We start from the raw sequence: 19627 nt of genomic DNA, 5'->3' as shown, positions 1-19627 counted from the left end.
AACAAAAATCTGCCCTTTTTCCCTTATGGGGTATCCAAGAGCCCATATAGGTTCCCTATTGGTAGGAGAAAATAACAGAAGCCAACCAGAAAATATTGAGACGCAAAGCAGCTAGTAAGCCTGATCTTTATTGATCTGTTGCAACAGGGTCCTCACTCACCACACGAAGGAGGGAGGAGGAACCCAGAACAATGGCACGCAAGGCCTTATATGGACTTTTGAAAATGCCACCCTGTAGATCAAGACCACCCCCAGAAACATCATACATGCATCACAGAAGGGGTGTAACCTAAGACCACCCCCCAGATACAGTGGTGCCCCGCAAGACGAATGCCTCGCAAGACGGAAAACCCGCTAGACGAAAGGGTTTTCCATTTTGGAGGTGCTTCGCAAAACGAATTTCCTATGGGCTTGCTTCGCAAGACGAAAATGTCTTGCGAGTTTTTCCGACTTTTTTTCCCTCCCCCCCCCCTTTTTTCTAAGCCGCTAAGCTGCTTATCTGCTAAGCCGCTAATAGCGCTAATAGCGCTAATCCGCTAAGCCGTCAATGGGCTTGCTTCACAAGACAAAAAAACCGCTAGACGAAGAGACTCGCGGAACGGATGAATTTCGTCTTGTGAGGCACCACTGTATATCATACCTACATCACAGAAAAGGCGGTCTAAAACAGAAATTTGAATGTTGTTTTTCCTCTTTGCCAGGTTATCTGATTGCCTTTCCTGATACTCTGTCACCCATTATCTGATTGCATTTCCTGATAGTCTGTCACCCATCAAAATGCTGATTACTCAATTCCTGAGACAATGGGAAGGCTCCCTGACCCCCCCTCCCTCCTTGCAGGGAAAACATTTGGTCAGTTTGGGAATCAAAAATGGTTCCAGCTCGGTCTTCCTGTGCTGATCTATGTACGTGCTTGGTTGGTACACTTATGAACATTTAACATATACCTTTTAAGACCCCAAAATTCCTATCACAACATTGAAAACATTTTTAGAAGCTCATCACTGCTTTCCTGAATCCACAACAGAACTTTATTCAGGTTTAAGACGCAGGAGAGAGATAATTTTACAAATGTGAACTGCCTGCTATGCACCCTAACATCTCTCCCTGCAGCTAACTCAGGTTTCAAGCACTTTCGGGATTCTTCATTCCAGTCTCGGACTCCTCCATGGGGTCAAAGGAGTGGAGCTCCTCGTGCAGAAGATCCATCTGAGCAATGATCTTGCTGATCGCAACTTTGATCGCTTTTTGCTGGAGCTTCAGTTTTTTGTTCTCCTCCCAAAGCGTTTTGTTTCCTCCTTGGATGGTCTGGAGGTCCTGTTTTTCTTCCAGTAGTGCATGGTTCTCTCTTAGGAGCCACAGAACAGTTTCGTTCAGTTTCTGGACAACTTCAAGTGCCTCGTTCTCCTTCAGTGGCAATAAGGCTTTGTTTCTTTCTTGAACTGACAAAACTCTCCTCTCCCCTTGGCTTTCCTGGACAGCTTCAGCTGCTTCGGCCGGTGCAGTCGTGTTACTGGCTTCCCGACCTACAATTTTACTGGTTTCCTGGGCTGGGGTAAATTCATTTGCTGATGACTGAGCAGGTTGCTTTTCCTGCAGCAATGGGGAGGGCTTCTTCTCCTCTGGGTAGACCTTCAGAGCCATATTCTTTTCCCGGAAGATCTGAAGGGCTTTCTTCTCGTCTCTAAAAACCTGAAGGGCTTTCTCCCCCATACCATCCTTGAGCCCTGCTATGATCGGAAGGGCTGCTAGAGGGTGGTTTTCTTTCTGGAGGACTTGCTGGAGACTCTCGTCATAAATAACCTGGATGCCCTTGTTCTCCATCCGAAGGGACTGCAGGGCCTTGTTCTCATCCCGGAGAGCCCTGTTTTCCACTCGGAGGGCTTTGTTTTCCTCCCAAAGGGCTTTGTTCTCTTCCCAAAGGGTCCAGTCATTGTGCATTTTCTTGCCTGAGTGCTTCTGTCGGGCTTCTGTGGCGGAAGAGAGTGCTGACTGAATATAGGTTTCGTTCACCCACTTGCCGTCTATGAAGATAAAGGTGTCATCGCTCAGTTTGACCCGTGGTGGGATGTAATCCATTTTTACCATCTAGCAGCTACCGGTACATGCATTGGTTCAAAAGAACAACTGAAGGGCTGGATTACTGCATGAAACAAAGAGAGACAAGTCAAACAATTTCCTTAGCAGTTCAGCAACAGTATTTATATGCAAGCAGTACAAAAATCTACCACTGGCGCTTCAGAAACAACAGATGGGGAATCAAAAGACAATGCTTTCATTATTAAGACGATAAATTACATGAAATTAAGCAATGAAACAAAGCTGTTTTCAAGTCTACAGTGGTACCTCGGGTTACGTAGGCTTCAGGTTACATACACTTCAGGTTACAGACTCCGCTAACCCGAAAATATTACCTCGGGTTAAGAACTTTGCTTTAGGATGAGAACAGAAATTGTGCTCCAGCGGCGCGGCGGCAGCGGGAGGCCCCATTAGCTAAAGTGGTGCTTCAGGTTAAGAACAGTTTCAGCTTAAGGACGGACCTCTGGAACAAATTAAGTACATAACCTGAGGTACCACTGTATACAGGGACCACAGCCATAGCATATCCAAACTATGTTTTCACTTTCTCTTTGTGAATTCCTTGTTTGTTTGTTTGTTTGTTTTAATCCTTATTAATCTTTTGTGTCAGGGGAGTTTATAAAGTCACTTTGGGGGAGAAGGGCCTTGATATAAGCTCTTGCAAAGTTTTAAGTCAACTCTGACACTACCTAAGCAGCCTCTTCTCTTTGTGTAATTTTTCCTCCCAACATCATTGCTTGTTCATTTGAGGGCCAAACCAGCAATGCACTTAAATACACAGCTATGTATCTTGTTTGTCACAGTGTACATGTATGATGGGGACGCAGGTGGCGCTGTGGGTTAAAGCCTCAGCGCCTAGGGCTTGCCGATCGAAAGGTCGGCGGTTCGAATCCCTGCGGCGGGGTGCGCTCCCGCTGCTCGGTCCCAGCGCCTGCCAACCTAGCAGTTCGAAAGCACCTCCGGGTGCAAGTAGATAAATAGGGACCGCTTACCAGCGGGAAGGTAAACGGCGTTTCCGTGTGTGGCTCTGGCTCGCCAGAGCAGCGATGTCACGCTGGCCACGTGACCCGGAAGTGTCTACGGACAGCGCTGGCCCCTGGCCTCTTAAGTGAGATGGGCGCACAACCCCAGAGTCTGTCAAGACTGGCCCGTACGGGCAGGGGTACCTTTACCTTTACCTTTTACTCTAACCGCTAGGGACGCGGGTGGCGCTGTGGGTAAAAGCCTCAGCGCCTAGGGCTTGCCGATCGAAAGGTCGGCGGTTTGAATCCCCGCGGCGGGGTGCGCTCCCGCTCCTCGGTCCCAGCGCCTGCCAACCTAGCAGTTCGAAAGCACCTCCAGGTGCAAGTAGATAAATAGGGACCGCTTACCAGCGGGAAGGTAAACGGCGTTTCCGTGTGCGGCTCTGGCTCGCCAGAGCAGCGATGTCACGCTGGCCACGTGACCCGGAAGTGTCTACGGACAGCGCTGGCCCCTGGCCTCTTAAGTGAGATGGGCGCACAACCCCAGAGTCTGTCAAGACTGGCCCGTATGGGCAGGGGTACCTTTACCTTTACCTTTACATGTATGATTGGGGGCTTTCCTTTGATTATTATTATTGGTTTTTTTAATTAGCCCAACTAGCCACACGTCCAGGTTTTCCCGGACATTTTGCTGATTCAGCAGAAATTCACCCGGGCGCCATTTTGCTGGCCGAATCCCAGACGTGTCCTGGAACAACTGGATGTATGGCAGCCCTATCTTCAATATCTCCATTATTGAAATTGAGATGGCAGAGCTAGAAGCCTTATGGAAAATATCCCCAATGGACATCAGTTCAGAAGTCTAGGCAGCTTTGTTCAGACAGCTGACCTGTATGTTGAGCTTTCTTCCTGCGGACCCTTCAGGCTGTCAGTATTTCGCAGGAGGGAAGCAAGCTCATACCGGAACGTTCGCAATTAAAAGTGGATTAAAGCACTCTGTTGCTGTACTGCAACAAATCCACTTTAAAAAAAAAATACAGAGGGACTTTTTGTAGCTTTGCAGGAAAGTGATGGGGATGAACTGATGATAAACAGCAAGGTGTGTCAACACCCTACAAGCAAATTGGAATGAATGTAGGCTGCTGTTATAAAACCACCCAGTAAACAAATGGGAAGGAATACTCAATAAAGGTCAGGCGTAGGCTGGGTGCACACAACATCTTTAAAGCACATTGGAAGCAAGTTCTTTCCCTCAAAGGATTCTGGGCACTGTAGTTTGGTAAGGGTTGCTGGGAACTGCAACTCATGAGGGCTCATCCAGAAATCCTTTTGTGCTCTTGAGTGCCCGATGTTGAGGGCCTGCATACAATTATCATCTTGCCAAGCTCGTTACTGTATTTTTGGCTCTGTAAGACTCACTTTTCCCCTCCTAAAAAGTAAGGGGAAATGTGTGTGCGCCTTATGGAGCGAATGCAGGCTGCGCAGCTATCCCAGAAGCCAGAACAGCAAGAGGGACCGCTGCTTTCACTGCGCAGCAATCCCTCTTGCTGTTCTGGCTTCTGAGATTCAGAATATTTTTTTTCTTGTTTTCCTCCTCCAAAAACTAGGTGTGTCTTGTGGTCTGGTGCGCCTTATAGAGCGAAAAATACAGTAACTTCTTAGAAGTGACTGGCTGCCAATGGGTGGAAAAGAACTGGGAAGTCATTGGCAGGGCTTTTTTAATGGGAAACGCACAAGAACTCTGTTCTGGCACCTCTCAAGTGGGTTCCGGCACCCCTTTTCCTATAAAAATAGCAGTGGCCTTGGAATCACCCAGCACAGGTGATGGAGGATGTTATGTACTGACGTTCTCACCCTGGGCCAGCAGGGGGCTACTGTAGATAGTTATGCAAATAAGGGATCTAAAGTGATGTTCAGTGATTGGATAGTTTTAGAAAATTGTTACAGTAACGTTGTACTGGAGCTCTATATAAGCAGGCTGGCTGAACCCTTCAGTTCGGTTCTGTCCTGGCCTATGAATAAACAAGAGCTGTTTGAAGAATCACTGTGTCATCTGATATGTTCACCCACAACTTAACAGAGGAACCTTATGTATTTATTTTTGGCCTTATGAGGAAGGGTTGAAGGAGTTGGGTATGTTTAGCCTGGTAAAGAGGAGACTGACAGGAGATAAGAGAGCCATCTTCACATATCCCAAGGGCTGTCCCATGGAAGAGGGAGCAAGCTTGTTTTCTCCTGCTCTGGGGCGCAGGACTCAAACCAATGGCTTCAAGTTACAAGAAAGCAGATTCCAACTAAACATACGGGAAAACTTTCTGACAGTAAGAGCTGTTTGACAGTGGAACGGTCTGCCTCGGGAGGCGGTGGGCTCTCCTTCCTTGGAGGTTTTTAAACAGAGGTTGGATGGATATTTGTCATGGATGCTGTAGCCAAGATGACTGCATTGCAGGGGGTTGGACTAGATGACCGTTGGGTCCCATCCAGCTCTACAATTCTATCAAGGCGATTAAAGTGTCCCAGCACCCTTTATTTTGATCCGGAGCTTTCCCCAAAAAGATCTGAACTGATGTTTGCTCCGAATTTAAAGAGCAGGTTTTAAGCAGGGAAAGCTCAGGTGAAAAAAACAAAACAATGCTCAGTCACAGAGTGTTAAAATGTGGACTTCTGCCTGGAGTCTGGCAAATGGGAAGTGTGGATAAGCCCTCAGCCTTGATTCAGTTAAATACAGTGGTACCTCGGGTTACAGATGCTTCAGGTTACAGACGCTTCAGAAATAGTACCTCGGGTTAAGAACTTTGCTTCAGGATGAGAACAGAAATTGTGTGGCAGCGGCAGGCCCCATTAGCTAAAGTGGTGTCTCAGGTTAAGAACAGTTTCAGGTTAAGAACGGACCTCCAGAAAGAATTAAGTTCTTAACCCGAGGTACCACTGACTGCTACTGAGTCATAGATGGGCTACAGCTCAGGTTACTTGTGCTGTATGTATGAGAATAGGTAAGAGGACAGAAGTTCAGCTCTCCAGGGGGAAAAGTCTCTGCAGATCTGTGAAGGATGTCTGCTGAGACAGAAGTCTAGGGGGCAGTGGCTGAAGTGTGTGGCTAAATTTGGCTGTACTTACTTACTTTCTCCTGAAAGTGGTCTTCCTCACGCTTTCAGATACTGTACATGGACCACGAAGGGAGGGTTGCCACCACCTTGCCTTCCTTCAAACTGGTTTCCAGTGCTGCTTGCTGCTACAGGAACAAACTGTTCACAGGTCCATGCAACAAAAGGAGGGGCCGTGTCAGATCCATTGTGACACTGAAGCAGCATCTAAGCACATCTAGAAACCAAGCAAGTGCTGAAGGAGGGAGGTAAAGTATTTTGTAAATGGGTTTTCATTAAAGTCGTATTCAGAGTCGAGAGTTTCTCAACAATAACTTCATTGCAGCACATCAGAGCGTTTATCGGACCTGGGATGATACCCCTGTTGTGGTCATTGGTGATGTTAAGTTGTGGGTGAACATATCAGACGACACAGCGATTCTTCAAACAGCTCTTGTTTATTCACAGGCCAGAACAGAACTGAACTGAAGGGTTCAGTCAGCCTGCTTATATAGAGCTCCAGTGCAATGTAACTGTAACAATTTTCTAAAACTATCCAATCACTGAACGTCACTTTCGATCCCTCATTTGCATAACTATCTACAGTATCCCCCTGCTGGCCCAGGGTGAGAACTTCAGTACATAACAGGTGACCTGAAGTAACACATTACTGCCTCGCTCCAGTTTCCCCATCGTAAATAGGAATTATAATGACCGACTATACTATGTTGCTTTGTTGATTGAGTGGATAATTATTAAAATGTGCACTAATGGTGCCTTTCAAAGCTGTCTGCTCCCCTTGTATATTTTAAATAGTTCTCACAAGTCCAGCCACTGCCATTCCCCGTGTGTGTGCAGGTGTGCTGTAGCCTTAGTTCAAAAGACCTTGAAACTTTCACCCAGCAACTCTCTCTTTGTCTCCCTAAACCACCCCAACAGAATTCTGAGAATGGAATAGCCCTTCATGAACTCCCCTGTGAGTTCCTCAGCGGAGGGGTGCAGGATCAATGGGACAGCTGTAAGTTGTTTCAAAACTGTTTTTAATATTGTGTTGTGACATTGTGTTGTGACAAAGGACCGGGCAGTACATTAAATAATAAAGAATAATAACAAAGCTATTATTATTATTATTATCACCATCATCATCATCATCATCACCGTATTGGCCCAAATATAAGCCACACCCACAAAGAAGCCACACCTTTAAAATTAAGGGGGGGGGGAAGAAAAATACCCGGATATAAGCCTTAAAACTGGGTTACAGGCTGAAAATTGCTGCAGTTGGTAGAATTGTAATTCCAAGCCAATTTAAGCCTTTGATCTCAAGCCCGCAAAAGTTACCATACAATTGCTAAAATCTCAAATTGCTATTCAATTGCTACAATTCCACAGGCATGTAAATGGCAAATGTAGAAGAAAATCCTATGGATACCAGAGAGTTAAACACCTGTTCGTAGCAGTGTAAATGCAAATAAAAGAATCACTACTGCACTGTAAAATACAGGGAAAGCGATGAATGACATTAGAATTTATTGCATAACAGCCTCAAGCTTGCAATTCGGCAATAAAACTTTTTTTTTCTGTTTTACCGTATGTAATTGTCTATTTCAGCAGCGTTATCATAAAAACCAATTTTTGTAAGGTCACAAATGTAAGCCGCACTTTAACTTTTCACAGTCAGAATTTGGGGGGGGGGGAGTGTGGTTTATATTCGGGGCAATACAGTATTATTATTATTATTATTATTATTATTATTATTATTAGTGCTTTACCAAAATCTTCCTCTGCAAAAGAGGTTTCCATTTTACTGCCTTGCTCTTGAGGCACTTGAGAATTTCTTTAGCATTTTGATCAGTGTAGGATGTTGATCAGGGCTGGGCAATATCTGGCTTTCAACATTGTCATTTATCACCAGGTAAACATCGCAATAGGGGACATGGGTGGCGCTGTGGGTTAAACTACAGAGCCTAGGACTTGCCGATCAGAAGGTTGGCGGTTCGAATCCCCACGACGGGGTGAGCTCGCGTTGCTCGGTCCCTGCTCCTGCCAACCTAGCTGTTCAAAAGCACATCAAAGTTCAAGTAGATAAATAGGTACTGCTCCGGTGGGAAGGTAAACGGCGTTTCCGTGTGCTGCTCTGGTTCACCAGAAGCAGCTCAGTCATGCTGGCCACATGACCCAGAAGCTGTACGCCGGCTCCCTCAGCCAGTAAAGCGAGATGAGTGCCGCAACCCCAGAGTCGGCCACGACTGGACCTAATGGTCAGGGTTCCCTTTACCTTTATAGCAGCCTTTAAGTTGCGTATCGAGACCCCACAGCCACCCCCTCGTTGGGAAATAACTCACACAAGGACACAGATATTAGGTTTATGTTATTGGGCAAATTGGGCCACAACTTTATTGAATCACAGAATGTGAGCGGTATTGGCTTAGGCATTGATTGGACCAGACTACAGTGGTGCCTTGCAAGATGAAATTAATCCGTTCTGCGAGTCTCTTCCTCTGCAAAAGAGGTTTCCATTTTACTGCCTTGCTCTTGAGGCACTTGAGAATTTCTTTAGCATTTTGATCAGTGTAGGATGTTGATCAGGGCTGGGCAATATCTGGCTTTCAACATTGTCATTTATCACCAGGTAAACATCGCAATAGGGGACATGGGTGGCGCTGTGGGTTAAACTACAGAGCCTAGGACTTGCCGATCAGAAGGTTGGCGGTTCGAATCCCCACGACGGGGTGAGCTCCCGTTGCTCGGTCCCTGCTCCTGCCAACCTAGCAGTTCGAAAGCATGTCAAAGTAGATAAATAGGTACCACTCTGGCGGGAAGGTAAACGGTGTTTCCATGCGCTGCTCTGGTTCACCAGAAGCGGCTTAGTCATGCTGGCCACATGACCCGGAAGCTGTACGCTGGCTCCCTTGGTCAGTAAAGTGAGATGAGCACCGCAACCCCAGAGTCGGCCACGACTGGACCTAATGGTGAGGGGTCCCTTTACCCTTACCCTTTAAACATTGCAATATACTGATATATCACGACATCTGTAATAAGGACGGAGCTATATAGAGGCATTAGCTGGCTGACAATGTTTTTCCCACATTGTGATTTTTGCATAGCACACACACGATTCACAATATATTGCCAGGTCAAAAATTATGAAACCGATATCACGATATGGACTTCAAACCGGTTTTGGACAATATGCCGATATATCGCCCAGCTCTAGTTTTGACCTTACCTTATTGTTGCAAGGTAGCCAAGGTTGGAGTGTGTTTTTCTTTCCATGGGACGTTTATCCAGTTCTCCAAAGCGTCACTGGCTGACAACACTTCCTGATCCAGAAAAGTCCCAGGGGAGGAACTGCCTCATGATGTCTTCTTCTGGGCTTTAATTGATGTACAGGTGCCTGGGGAAGACTGCAGAGATCATACTTCTGGTGAGATGATATGTAGAATGAAAGAAAGGGCACTTGCATACCCACTAAGCCACCTCAAGAGTAAGGTAAATGCAACATAAGTTCTGCACTTTGATCATGATTTCCCTGGAATTTACTCTCCCCATTGATGGTTGTTGTTTTTAAATATATTTTTATTAGTTTTTACAAATATTTTCCAACCAGAACATAACATCCCTTCTTATCATATACAACATTTTGGCTATATGCCTAAAACTTCCATCAACCACGTCTAGTGATTTTCTGCCTTCATCTCTTAGTCTTGCATTTCATTATCTTAACTATTACTTTTAATAGTCCACTCTCTTAGATTTTTTCTGTAATATTTCATATAGTTCTCCTTACAAAACTTATTGTAATCCTACAAGCGTAGTCGGCCCCATTGATGGTTTTCAAATACAGTTTATTTTCTTGTTTAATTGACTGAGAGGCTTAAAAATAAAATAAAAAATCCACAACAGAGTGCTAAACAATTTCTGTGCCTGAAGCCAATTGCTTTCTTTGCAATCCCAAGCTCTTGGACTGCACAAATTCAAAAGAACTATCCTGCTTCCTGGGAATTTCTGTCTGTCTGTCTGTCTGTCTGTCTGTCTGTCTCTCTCACACGCACACACACAAACATGATAAGTGTAAGAAAGATATATTTTATTTATTAACAACAACAAAAAAAAACTTCTGTAACTTTTCTTTATAGCATAGATCCAGTGCAACGATATCAGTGGATAGTGACTGGAGAATGTTTTTGTACCATTAAGAGTGCTGCTACAGAAATTTCAAACCACAAGTGGTAAGAGAGAAACAAACCATTAATGGCAAATCAAGTTTCTGGACTATGCTGAAATGGCGAAAATTAACTGGGAAGCTCAGGAATCAAAAAGACAAGAAATTTAAAAAAGAATGGGAAATGTTTATAATCATTGTAAACAGGTCAAAACATTAGCAGGATTTTAAATACACTTGTAGTGTAACAGAATGTATAGTTAACGTAGGAAGATGAAAAATAGGAGAAGTATTGTTATGCAGTTGAAAATAGTATCAAAAAGACCCATGGAAGGGATGAGGGGAAGTCAGGAGATTCAGAGTAATGGTTTATTTCTCTCTTTATATATATATAATCTTTTAATTTGATTTTCCAAAAAGAGAGAGAAAAAAATTAATATATACAGTGGTACCTCGGGTTAAGTACTTAATTCATTCCGGAGGTCCGTACTTAACCTGAAACTATTCTTAACTTGAAGCACCACTTTAGCTAATGGGGCCTCCTGCTGCTGCCGCACTGCCGGAACACGATTTCTGTTCTCATCCTGAAGCAAAGTTTTTAACCCGAGGTAATATTTCTGGGTTAGTGGAGTCTGTAACCTGAAGCGTATGTAACCTGAAGCGTATATAACCTAGGTACCACTGTATTTGGATTTTGTGCTGTTTTGATATGTTTTTTTATAATACAGTGGTACCTCGGGTTACATACGCTTCAGGTTACAGACTCCACTAACCCAGAAATAGTGCTTCAGGTTAAGAACTTTGCTTCAGGATAAGAACAGAAATTGTGCTCTGGCGGCGCAGCAGCAGCAGGAGACCGCATTAGCTAAAGTGGTGCTTCAGGTTAAGAACAGTTTCAGGTTAAGAACGGACCTCCAGAACGAATTAAGTACTTAACCTGAGGTACCACTGTATATAAGGGATGCAGGTGGCGCTGTGGGTAAAGCCTCAGCGCCTAGGACTTGCCGATCGAAAGGTCGGCGGTTCGAATCCCTGCGGCGGGGTGCGCTCCCGCTGCTCGGTCCCAGCGCCTGCCAACCTAGCAGTTCGAAAGCACCTCCGGGTGCAAGTAGATAAATAGGGACCGCTTACCAGCGGGAAGGTAAACGGCGTTTCCGTGTGCGGCTCTGGCTCGCCAGAGCAGCGATGTCACGCTGGCCACGTGACCCGGAAGTGTCTCCGGACAGCGCTGGCCCCTGGCCTCTTAAGTGAGATGGGCGCACAACCCCTGAGTCTGTCAAGACTGGCCCGTACGGGCAGGGGTACCTTTACCTTTACCTTTTTTACCACTGTATATATTAATTTTTCTCTCTCTCTTTTGGAAAATCAAATAAAAAGATTATATATATATATATATATATATATAAAGAGAGAAATAAACCATTAGCCCAGCTAATAGGAATGTCCTACCATACCCTCCAACATTTCTCCAATTAAAATAAGGACATCCTAAGGAAATGCAGGGCATTCTGGGATCAGATCAGAAACTGGGGATGGCTTCTGTAAATCCAGGACTATCCCTGGAAAAAAGGGAGACTTGGAGGGTCTGAGATTCCACTGCCCAAGGTAGCTGCTTCAGTCTGCTTCATGGGCGGGCCAGCCCTGACTTGAGATGTATATTTTTAGGATATGGTTACCAGACTTTTTCAGTGAATCTGGGGACACTTTTTTTTTTTTGAAGCTGAGTAGCAACAGGGAGTCAGTAGTGGAGATGGTGAGGCAAAAGACCCTGGGCCCAAGCACACACGCATATTGTAAAAAGGTGAAAGCCATGAGGCAGCGGGTCTGGAAAGTAAAGGAGCGGACATTTAGATCGTATTTCATCGGAAGGACAAGATGGCGCGTCTGCTCAAGTGAAAACTTAGATTGTTGGATTTTTGTGAGAGATATACGAGAGAGCATTACAAAGCCCACACAGAGACAAAATAAGACGGTTCCTTTCACTTGTGAGGAAACTCGGAGGTGACTGGAAAGAAAAATGAGTAATGACAAAGATGAGAAGATGGGACTGGAAACATCATTGCAAATAGTAAAGCAGCACGAATTTGGATGTTTGGATTCCTGACGACCGAGAAGCATGGGTACCCCCCACAAAAAAAATTTAATCTGGAATACATTTGGACTTTATGAGGTGTATTGATATAATTTGGACTAATTGGTATGTTATGTTTAATCTGGCAAATGGAAACTTAATAAAAATTATTGGAGGGGGAAAAGGTGCAAAGCCCTTCTTTTGCACCCTGTGAGACATAAATGCGCAGTTTTCAAAAAACTAGGCAACGGTGCGCCGCGTGCCCATGACTCCCAAACCTTCCCTGATCTCCTGCCCCCTTCCCCCTTTGTTTTGACAGATCAGGGGAGGCTCGGGAGTCATGGGCGGGCAGCCGTTGCCCAGGACTCTTCGTGACCCCATGGACCAGAGCACGCCAGGCACTCCTGTCTTCCACTGCCTCCCGCAGTTTGGACAAACTCATGCTGGTAGCTTCGAGAACACTATCCAGCCAGCCTGGTAGTGCAGTTGGCTCTGGCTGGCTTTAGGAGATGCTCGCTGCCGTGGCGCAGGAAAAATGGCGGGCACCACAGCAGTCAGCAGCTCCTGAAGCCAGCCAGAGCCAACTGCCCTAACAGGCTGGTTTTGGGCTGCTGAGGCTGCCACTGCCACATTTCCCAGGGACAGATTTACAAATCTGGGGACATTCCGGGGACGTAATTTTTCCGTGGACAAATTTGCAAATATGGGGAGTGTCCCTGGGAACCGGGGACGTCTGGTAGCCCTGTTTTAGGACGTACCTGTTTTTTGTGCTCGTAAGTGGCTTTAAAATGTTTAAACATTGTGTTTTAATACAGTGGTACCTCAGGTTACATACGCTTCAGGATACAGACTCGCTAACCCAGAAATAGTACCTCTGGTTAAGAACTTTGCTTCAGGATAAGAACAGAAATCGGGCTCCGGCGGCACGGCAGCAGCAGGAGGCCCCATTAGCTAAAGTAGTGCTTCAGGTTAAGAACAGTTCAGGTTAAGAACGGACCTCCAGAGCGAATTAAGTACTTAACCTGAGGTATCACTGTAGTTGTAACCGGCCCCAGGAGCTCAGGGTGAAGGACGGGTAAATAATATTAATATTTATTATTTCATTGTCCCTTTGTTTCCTTTATTGCTTTCACAGCTCAGTCTCCTTTTTTGGGTTGACAATATGTCAAGCGGACAGAAGCTCCCTGGGCCTGGTAGTAAAGACCGTTTGGAATCAAAAAGAACACCTTCACTTTCTACATCCCAGCCAGCGGATCCCAACTCTTCCAGCTTGCTTCTCACTGAAGAAAACGTTAAGAAACTGCAAGAGAAGAATTCTGCTTCTAAATCTGCCCTTGCTAGAGAGTCAATAGAAGCGTTCATTACACAGAGCAATCTCTTTCTGAATAAGAGCGAAGCTACTACAAGTCGAAGCAAGGAGCAAAGTCTGTCCGAGGAAAAAGAACCAAAGGCAGCTTCTGTTGTTATCCATGCAGAGGATGCATGCGAAGATGTCTCAGAAAACACTGAACAATCCTCAAAAAAAGGTACCTGTATATTATTCCCTGGTGAGTATTTCTGGTCACAATGCATAAAATACAAATAATTGATTTAAAATTGAACAACAGCAGCAAAGCGAACATACAAAAATGCAAAAATCACACCTGCATAAGTTTAGCACTCCACATCTCACACTCCTCCTTATGAAATTTGTCTTGGTGCCTAGCTCTCAACTTACCGTATTTTTTGCTCTATAAGACTCACTTTTTCCCTCCTAAAAAGTAAGGGGAAATATGTGTGTGTGTTATGGAGTGAATGCAGGTTGCGCAGCTATCTCAGAAGCCAGAACAGCAAGAGGGATTGCTGCTTTCACTGCACAGCGATCCCTCTTGCTGTTCTGGCTTCTGAGATTCAGAATATTTTTTCCTTGTTTTCCTCCTCCAAAAACTAGGTGCGTCTTGTGGTCTGGTGCGTCTTATAGAGCAAAAAATACAGTACTTGCAGCCAAGGCAAATGTTGCAACCAGTGCAGTAATAAATACATTACTGTCAGCCAGCAAAATAGAGTTTTGCTCAACTACATGAGATATGGGAAGTCTACAATTTAATCTAGTATTTTATTTTATTATTTTATTTTATTTATTTTTAAAAAGTCTCAAAAGCAGCTGGGGAACCAGAAGCTGAATAAGATCGGGGCAAGGGCACTGAGTTCATCCACCTGGGAGTTTAATGTGGATTTGAAGCTGCTTGTGTCTCTATTATTTATTGCTTTATTATTATTTATAATATCCTGGGTAGATGTTTTGCTGAGTCAAATCTGTAGTCAAGATGACCAGTCCCATTAGCCCAGGGATGGGAAACATTTTTTGCCTCATGGGTCAGAACCTCATCTGGATCAGCCATGCAGGTAAAATTTGGCACGTGAGCAGATTCGCCGCACCTGAAAATAACACGATGGCATTACGATGTCATGTGAGTGACAGGTGAGTTGTTCCAACCAGCTGCCCAAATCCCTTGTGTTGGTTCCCAATTGCCCAACAGCTCAATGGCTATTGCTGGTGACCTACAGTACAAGGTGGGTTGCTAGTTCTATGCTCAGTGCTTTGGGAATCTCCCTTCATAGCACTCTCCCCAGGAGAGGAAAGAAGCCTTTATTCTGAGCTAATGAAACGGAGACAACTTTTACCCCTGTTTTATTCCGTTGATTTTAAAAGAAGTCCCTTTCTCTCTTCCTTCAGATTCCCAGACGAGATCTCCATCATCTTCAGTTCTTGAGTCTCAAACATCAATGAAAGCAGAGTTGCCAACAATGTTAGTAACATTCTGCTCTACATTTCATTAACACCAATAATGGTGCTGTGTCCAGCCAGCCAGCCTATTACCGTATTTTTTGCTCTATAAGACTCACTTTTTCCCTCCTAAAAAGTAAGGGGAAATGTGTGTGCATCTTATGGAGCGAATGCAGGCTGCGCAGTTATCCCAGAAGCCAAAACAGCAAGAGGGATTGCTGCTTTCACTGCGCAGCGATCCCTCTTGCTGTTCTGGCTTCTGAGATTCTGAATATTTTTTTTCTTGTTTTCCTCCTCCAAAAACTAGGTGCGTCTTGTGGTCTGGTGCATCTTATAGAGCGAAAAATACGGTGAATCAGTAGTTTAAGATATGGTTTAGCTCAGAACCGTGCTGACTTGTTTCTGATACTGAATCCAAAAAGCCACCAGAACAGGCCCTCTTCCATCTGAAAATTGACATCTGTGCATCACTCCTAATTGACAAATGATCCCTTGTTGAGGGGAGGGAAGAGGCAAAAACTAGTTCCAAGGAAAACCATAAATACACTCTGGCAACGCTATTGCAGGGCTGATAATGTTCTTTGATAATCACCTGTTCATCTTCCAGTGTAATTGCATGTTCCACATTCTGCACAGGACAAACCGGGCAGTATCTATGAAAAGCAACCAATGAAAACAAGTCTGACATCAGAAATAGCAATATTCATAAATCCGTAGGATAGCATTTCAGTCTACCAGGGGACTCTGCAGCTAATCTTCTGGTAGCTACTTTGGGGCAAAGGAATTTAAAAGGGAAACTCCAGTGTGAAACAGCAGAATTACAATTTGTCAGGGAAAAATTCCCTTCTGTCCAAATAGAAACAATGGTCTCCTTCTCTACTGCAGATGTTAACTAAACTCAGCATTGCCATGCTGCTTTATTTTATTTATGAAATTTATGAAATTTATATACTGCTTGACTGTAAAAAAAAACAAAAAACAACCACACCTCAAAGCAGTTTACAATATAAATTTACAACTGTAAACTGTGTGTGTGTGTGTGTGTGTGTAGCACAGAACTTTGGATTACGTAGCTCAGAATTCTTTCCCCCTGCCCTCAACACAACACCAACGTATATATGGGGTATCTTTGTTAAAATAGGAAGTCTCTTACTGAACCTTTCTTTTCCCATTGCAGAAGATGTGGTGTTACAGATGTGGAAACTCAGACAGAATGGAGTTACTCAGACATGAGTTCAGAAGAAAAAAGTATGATAATAAGAATACTGTGCTGGCCTTAAACAGTTTTGTTTTTCGGAGAGTGTGTTCTAAACAATGACACAAGCATATGTGCATGTTGAAAACCAGCTTTAGGCTGACTTGGCAAAATTTGATTGCATTTAAAATGCTGTGGTTTTATCTCTCAAATGCTATTTCTTTTATTAGCTAGATTCCTTTAAACAACTATAAAATTAAGAGATCATGTCTAACCCTTAATGAGGAGAGGGAAGATGAATTTGCACACTTTCAAAGTCTAAAATTCAGTTTTCACTAATTTTGTATTGCTTTGGAATGCCTCTTTCCCTACAGACCCTCTTGGGTGTTAAGATCAGCAGAAGTTGCCCTCTTGGTTGTTCCACCACCCTCAAAAAGCATCTTCTATAGCAGCCTTTATGGGGACACGGGTGGCGCTGTGGGTTAAACCACAGAGCCTAGGACTTGCTGATCAAAAGGTCGGTGGTTCGAATCCCCATGACGGGGTGAGCTCGCGTTGCTCGGTCCCTGCTCCTGCCAACCTAGCTGTTCAAAAGCACATCAAAGTTCAAGTAGATAAATAGGTACTGCTCCGGTGGGAAGGTAAACGGCGTTTCCGTGTGCTGCTCTGGTTCACCAGAAGCAGCTCAGTCATGCTGGCCACATGACCCAGAAGCTGTACGCCGGCTCCCTCAGCCAGTAAAGCGAGATGAGTGCCGCAACCCCAGAGTCGGCCACGACTGGACCTAATGGTCAGGGTTCCCTTTACCTTTATAGCAGCCTTTAAGTTGCGTATCGAGACCCCACAGCCACCCCCTCGTTGGGAAATAACTCACACAAGGACACAGATATTAGGTTTATGTTATTGGGCAAATTGGGCCACAACTTTATTGAATCACAGAATGTGAGCGGTATTGGCTTAGGCATTGATTGGACCAGACTACAGTGGTGCCTTGCAAGATGAAATTAATCCGTTCTGCGAGTCTCTTCGTCTTGCGGTTTTTTCGTCTTGCGAAGCACGGCTATTAGCGGCTTAGCGGCTTAGCGGCTATTAACGGCTTAGCGGCTTTAAGAAAAAGGAAACAAACTCGCAAGAACTCGCAAGACGTTTTGTCTTGCGAAGCAAGCCCATAGGGAAATTCGTCTTGCGAAGCACCTCAAAAAATGGAAAACTCTTTCGTCTAGCGAGTTTTTCGTCTTGTGAGACATTCGTCTTGTGGGGCACCACTGTATATCTGACTCCTGCCCACTGCGCAGGAAGTCCAGTAAGGGTAAACCACCGGTAGGGGGAGCCCTGTCGATGCAAACCAACTCAAGCTCCCCCTGGTGTTCCTGTCAGGGTCGTGTCATGGCCCTAGCCCCGCACCCGGGCTTCAGACATGATCAACACCCCCGGATTCCTTTAACGGAATACCCTTAAGCATGGAAGGGCAGGTGATGGCCACACCTCACCTCCCCCACACAAGGTCAACAATGCCTAACCGCAACCCTAACAAAGTTGTGACGATTGCTACGAGGTAGGCGAAAACCAAATGGCCAGTGCAAATTGGCCAAGTGGGGAAAATTCCTACCAGGCCCCTTGGACAACCAAGGCAACCAACCGAGGTCCATAGCAAGGCCAGTGCCTAAAAACTGCAAAATAGGGAGGGAGGGTAGGTGAATGAGGAAGCGAGCCAAAGAGGAAGCCTCGGGCTCGCTCCTCGGTTTAAATGGTCCCGGCAGGCCCCCCCCCCCGGCAAGTGGATTGGCTGGCTGGGCTCTGACATGACCGGGATCCCCTGGGCAACGTTGGACAAAGTCCCACGCCCAGTGTGGTGTAGTGGTTAAGAGCGGTAGACTCGTAATCTGGTGAACTGGGTTCGTGTCCCCGCTCCTCCACATGCAGCTGCTGAGTGACCTTGGGCTAGTCACACTTCTTTGAAGTCTCTCAGCCCCACTCATCTCACAGAGTGTTTGTTGTGGGGGAGGAAGGGAAAGGAGAATGTTAGCCGCTTTGAGACTCCTTCGGGTAGTGATAAAGCGGGATATCAAATCCAAACTCTTCTTCTTCTTCTTCCTCCCCACTGGGAAGTGGAGCGGATTTGTGGAATTCGCTTCCATGGAGGTTTGCCTGCCACTGCGATTACGCCACTTCCAGCAAACGCCGAAGCTTTGATTTTTGACACATCATATGTATTTTTAAAGTCCTGGTGGTACGGCTAGTGTGTTCAGCAGCTGCCTTCGTTCCGTGTTGAATACAGTATTTTATTGTGTTGGTTATGTATTGGGTTTTTATGTTGCTTGTCTCAGCGTTGCGATATATACCAGTATTTCTCACACAGGGAGAAGGAAGGTAGAGCAGGCAAGCAGGATTGTCAAGGAGAGACCTTTGGTTGGAGAAAGTGAGGGTGAGTTTTAGCAACAGCAAGATGTACTTAACATTATTGGGGTTCAAGTGTCCATGGTAGCTTGGCCTGACCTCCTTATGATGCTTTTCTTAACTGATCCGTAGAAGCAATTGAAAGGTGAACAATGAACAGTAATGCGCTTACCGTATTTTTTGCTCTATAGGACGCACCCGACCATAGGACGCACCTTGTTTTAGAGGGGGAGAACAAGAAAAAAAATCTCACCCTCTCTGCTCAGCGCCCCTTCAGCGAAGCGGCAGGAGAAACGGAGCCCCTTCCATTTCTCCCCCCACTTGGCTGAAGGGGCGCTGCGCAGCTCTCCCTCTCTGCTGAAGCCAGGAGAGTCTTGCTCTCCCGGCTTCAGCGAAAGAAACTTGAAGCCTCCGGAGCGCTGCGAGAACTCGCGCTGCGCTCCGAAGGCTTCAGGCGGCTATCCCTGAAGCCTGGTGCACACCGACCCCTCTAGCTCTCCAGGCTTCAGCGAAAGCAACGCGAAGCCTCCGGAGCACGGAGGGAGCGCTCCCTCTGCGTTTCAGAAGCTTCGCGTTGCTATCGCTGAAGCCAAGGAGCCTGCATTCGCTCCATAGTACGCACACACATTTCCCCTTAATTTTTGGAGGGGAAAAGGTGCGCCCTATAAAGCGAAAAATACGATAGATCTTTCAGGGAAACTCTGGAGTGACATATTGACCCAATTGAATGCATTCTCCTAGAGCTTGTTCACATGTTAGCCACCTGATAACTGGTGTCAGTGTTTTGTGTGTGTGGATAAACTATCACAGATCAACCAAAGAGAGAATGTTTGCAGAGCTTCATGTCACCTCAAACACAATGCTCTTCAATGGAGTCAGTTTTGCACAATCATCTACAAGATATCAAG

At 45.4% G+C, this 19627-nt stretch overlaps 2 protein-coding genes across 5 annotated transcripts in view; one reads left to right on the top strand and one right to left on the bottom strand.

The window, feature by feature from the left end:
* Positions 1–1008: 1008 nt before the first annotated feature.
* CBY2 (chibby family member 2) lies at positions 1009–6286 on the bottom strand. 2 transcript variants are annotated; one of them, XM_079975422.1, is made up of 2 exons: positions 6163–6286; positions 1009–2143 (listed from the first exon to the last, which is right to left on the bottom strand). In XM_079975422.1, the coding sequence occupies exon 2, from the start codon at positions 2086–2088 to the stop codon at positions 1126–1128; it is 963 nt and encodes a 320-aa protein (XP_079831548.1). In that variant the 5' UTR covers positions 2089–2143; positions 6163–6286; the 3' UTR covers positions 1009–1125. The 2 variants fall into 2 exon arrangements, with proteins under 2 accessions (XP_079831548.1, XP_079831549.1); XM_079975423.1 differs by having other exon boundaries at positions 6159–6235.
* Positions 6287–6327: 41 nt separating this feature from the next.
* ERICH6B (glutamate rich 6B) overlaps positions 6328–19627 on the top strand; it is a 33094-nt gene continuing 19794 nt past the window's right edge. Inside the window, exons 1-8 of one of the 3 annotated variants that reach the window (XM_079975226.1) lie at positions 6328–6393; positions 7064–7142; positions 9518–9616; positions 10264–10356; positions 13494–13907; positions 15077–15149; positions 16305–16375; positions 18682–18747. In XM_079975226.1, coding sequence (XP_079831352.1) covers positions 13523–13907; positions 15077–15149; positions 16305–16375; positions 18682–18747 — 595 coding nt within the window. In that variant the 5' untranslated portion in view covers positions 6328–6393; positions 7064–7142; positions 9518–9616; positions 10264–10356; positions 13494–13522. Of the gene's footprint in view, positions 6394–7063; positions 7150–9517; positions 9617–10263; positions 10357–13493; positions 13908–15076; positions 15150–16304; positions 16376–18681; positions 18748–19627 lie in introns of all 3 variants that reach the window. The other 2 variants (XM_079975228.1, XM_079975227.1) reach the window with 2 other exon arrangements.

The sequence above is a fragment of the Podarcis cretensis genome (assembly GCF_951804945.1).
Source record: "Podarcis cretensis genome assembly, chromosome: 5".
Classification (NCBI taxonomy): Eukaryota; Metazoa; Chordata; class Lepidosauria; order Squamata; family Lacertidae; genus Podarcis; species Podarcis cretensis.
Note: the sequence above shows the minus strand (reverse complement) of the source record. Positions and strands in the feature narration are given on the sequence as shown.

What these genes read in the sequence shown, in the direction of transcription:
- CBY2 (XM_079975422.1), bottom strand. Translation starts at nt 2,088, where the DNA reads ATGGTAAAAATGGATTACATCCCACCACGGGTCAAACTGAGCGATGAC.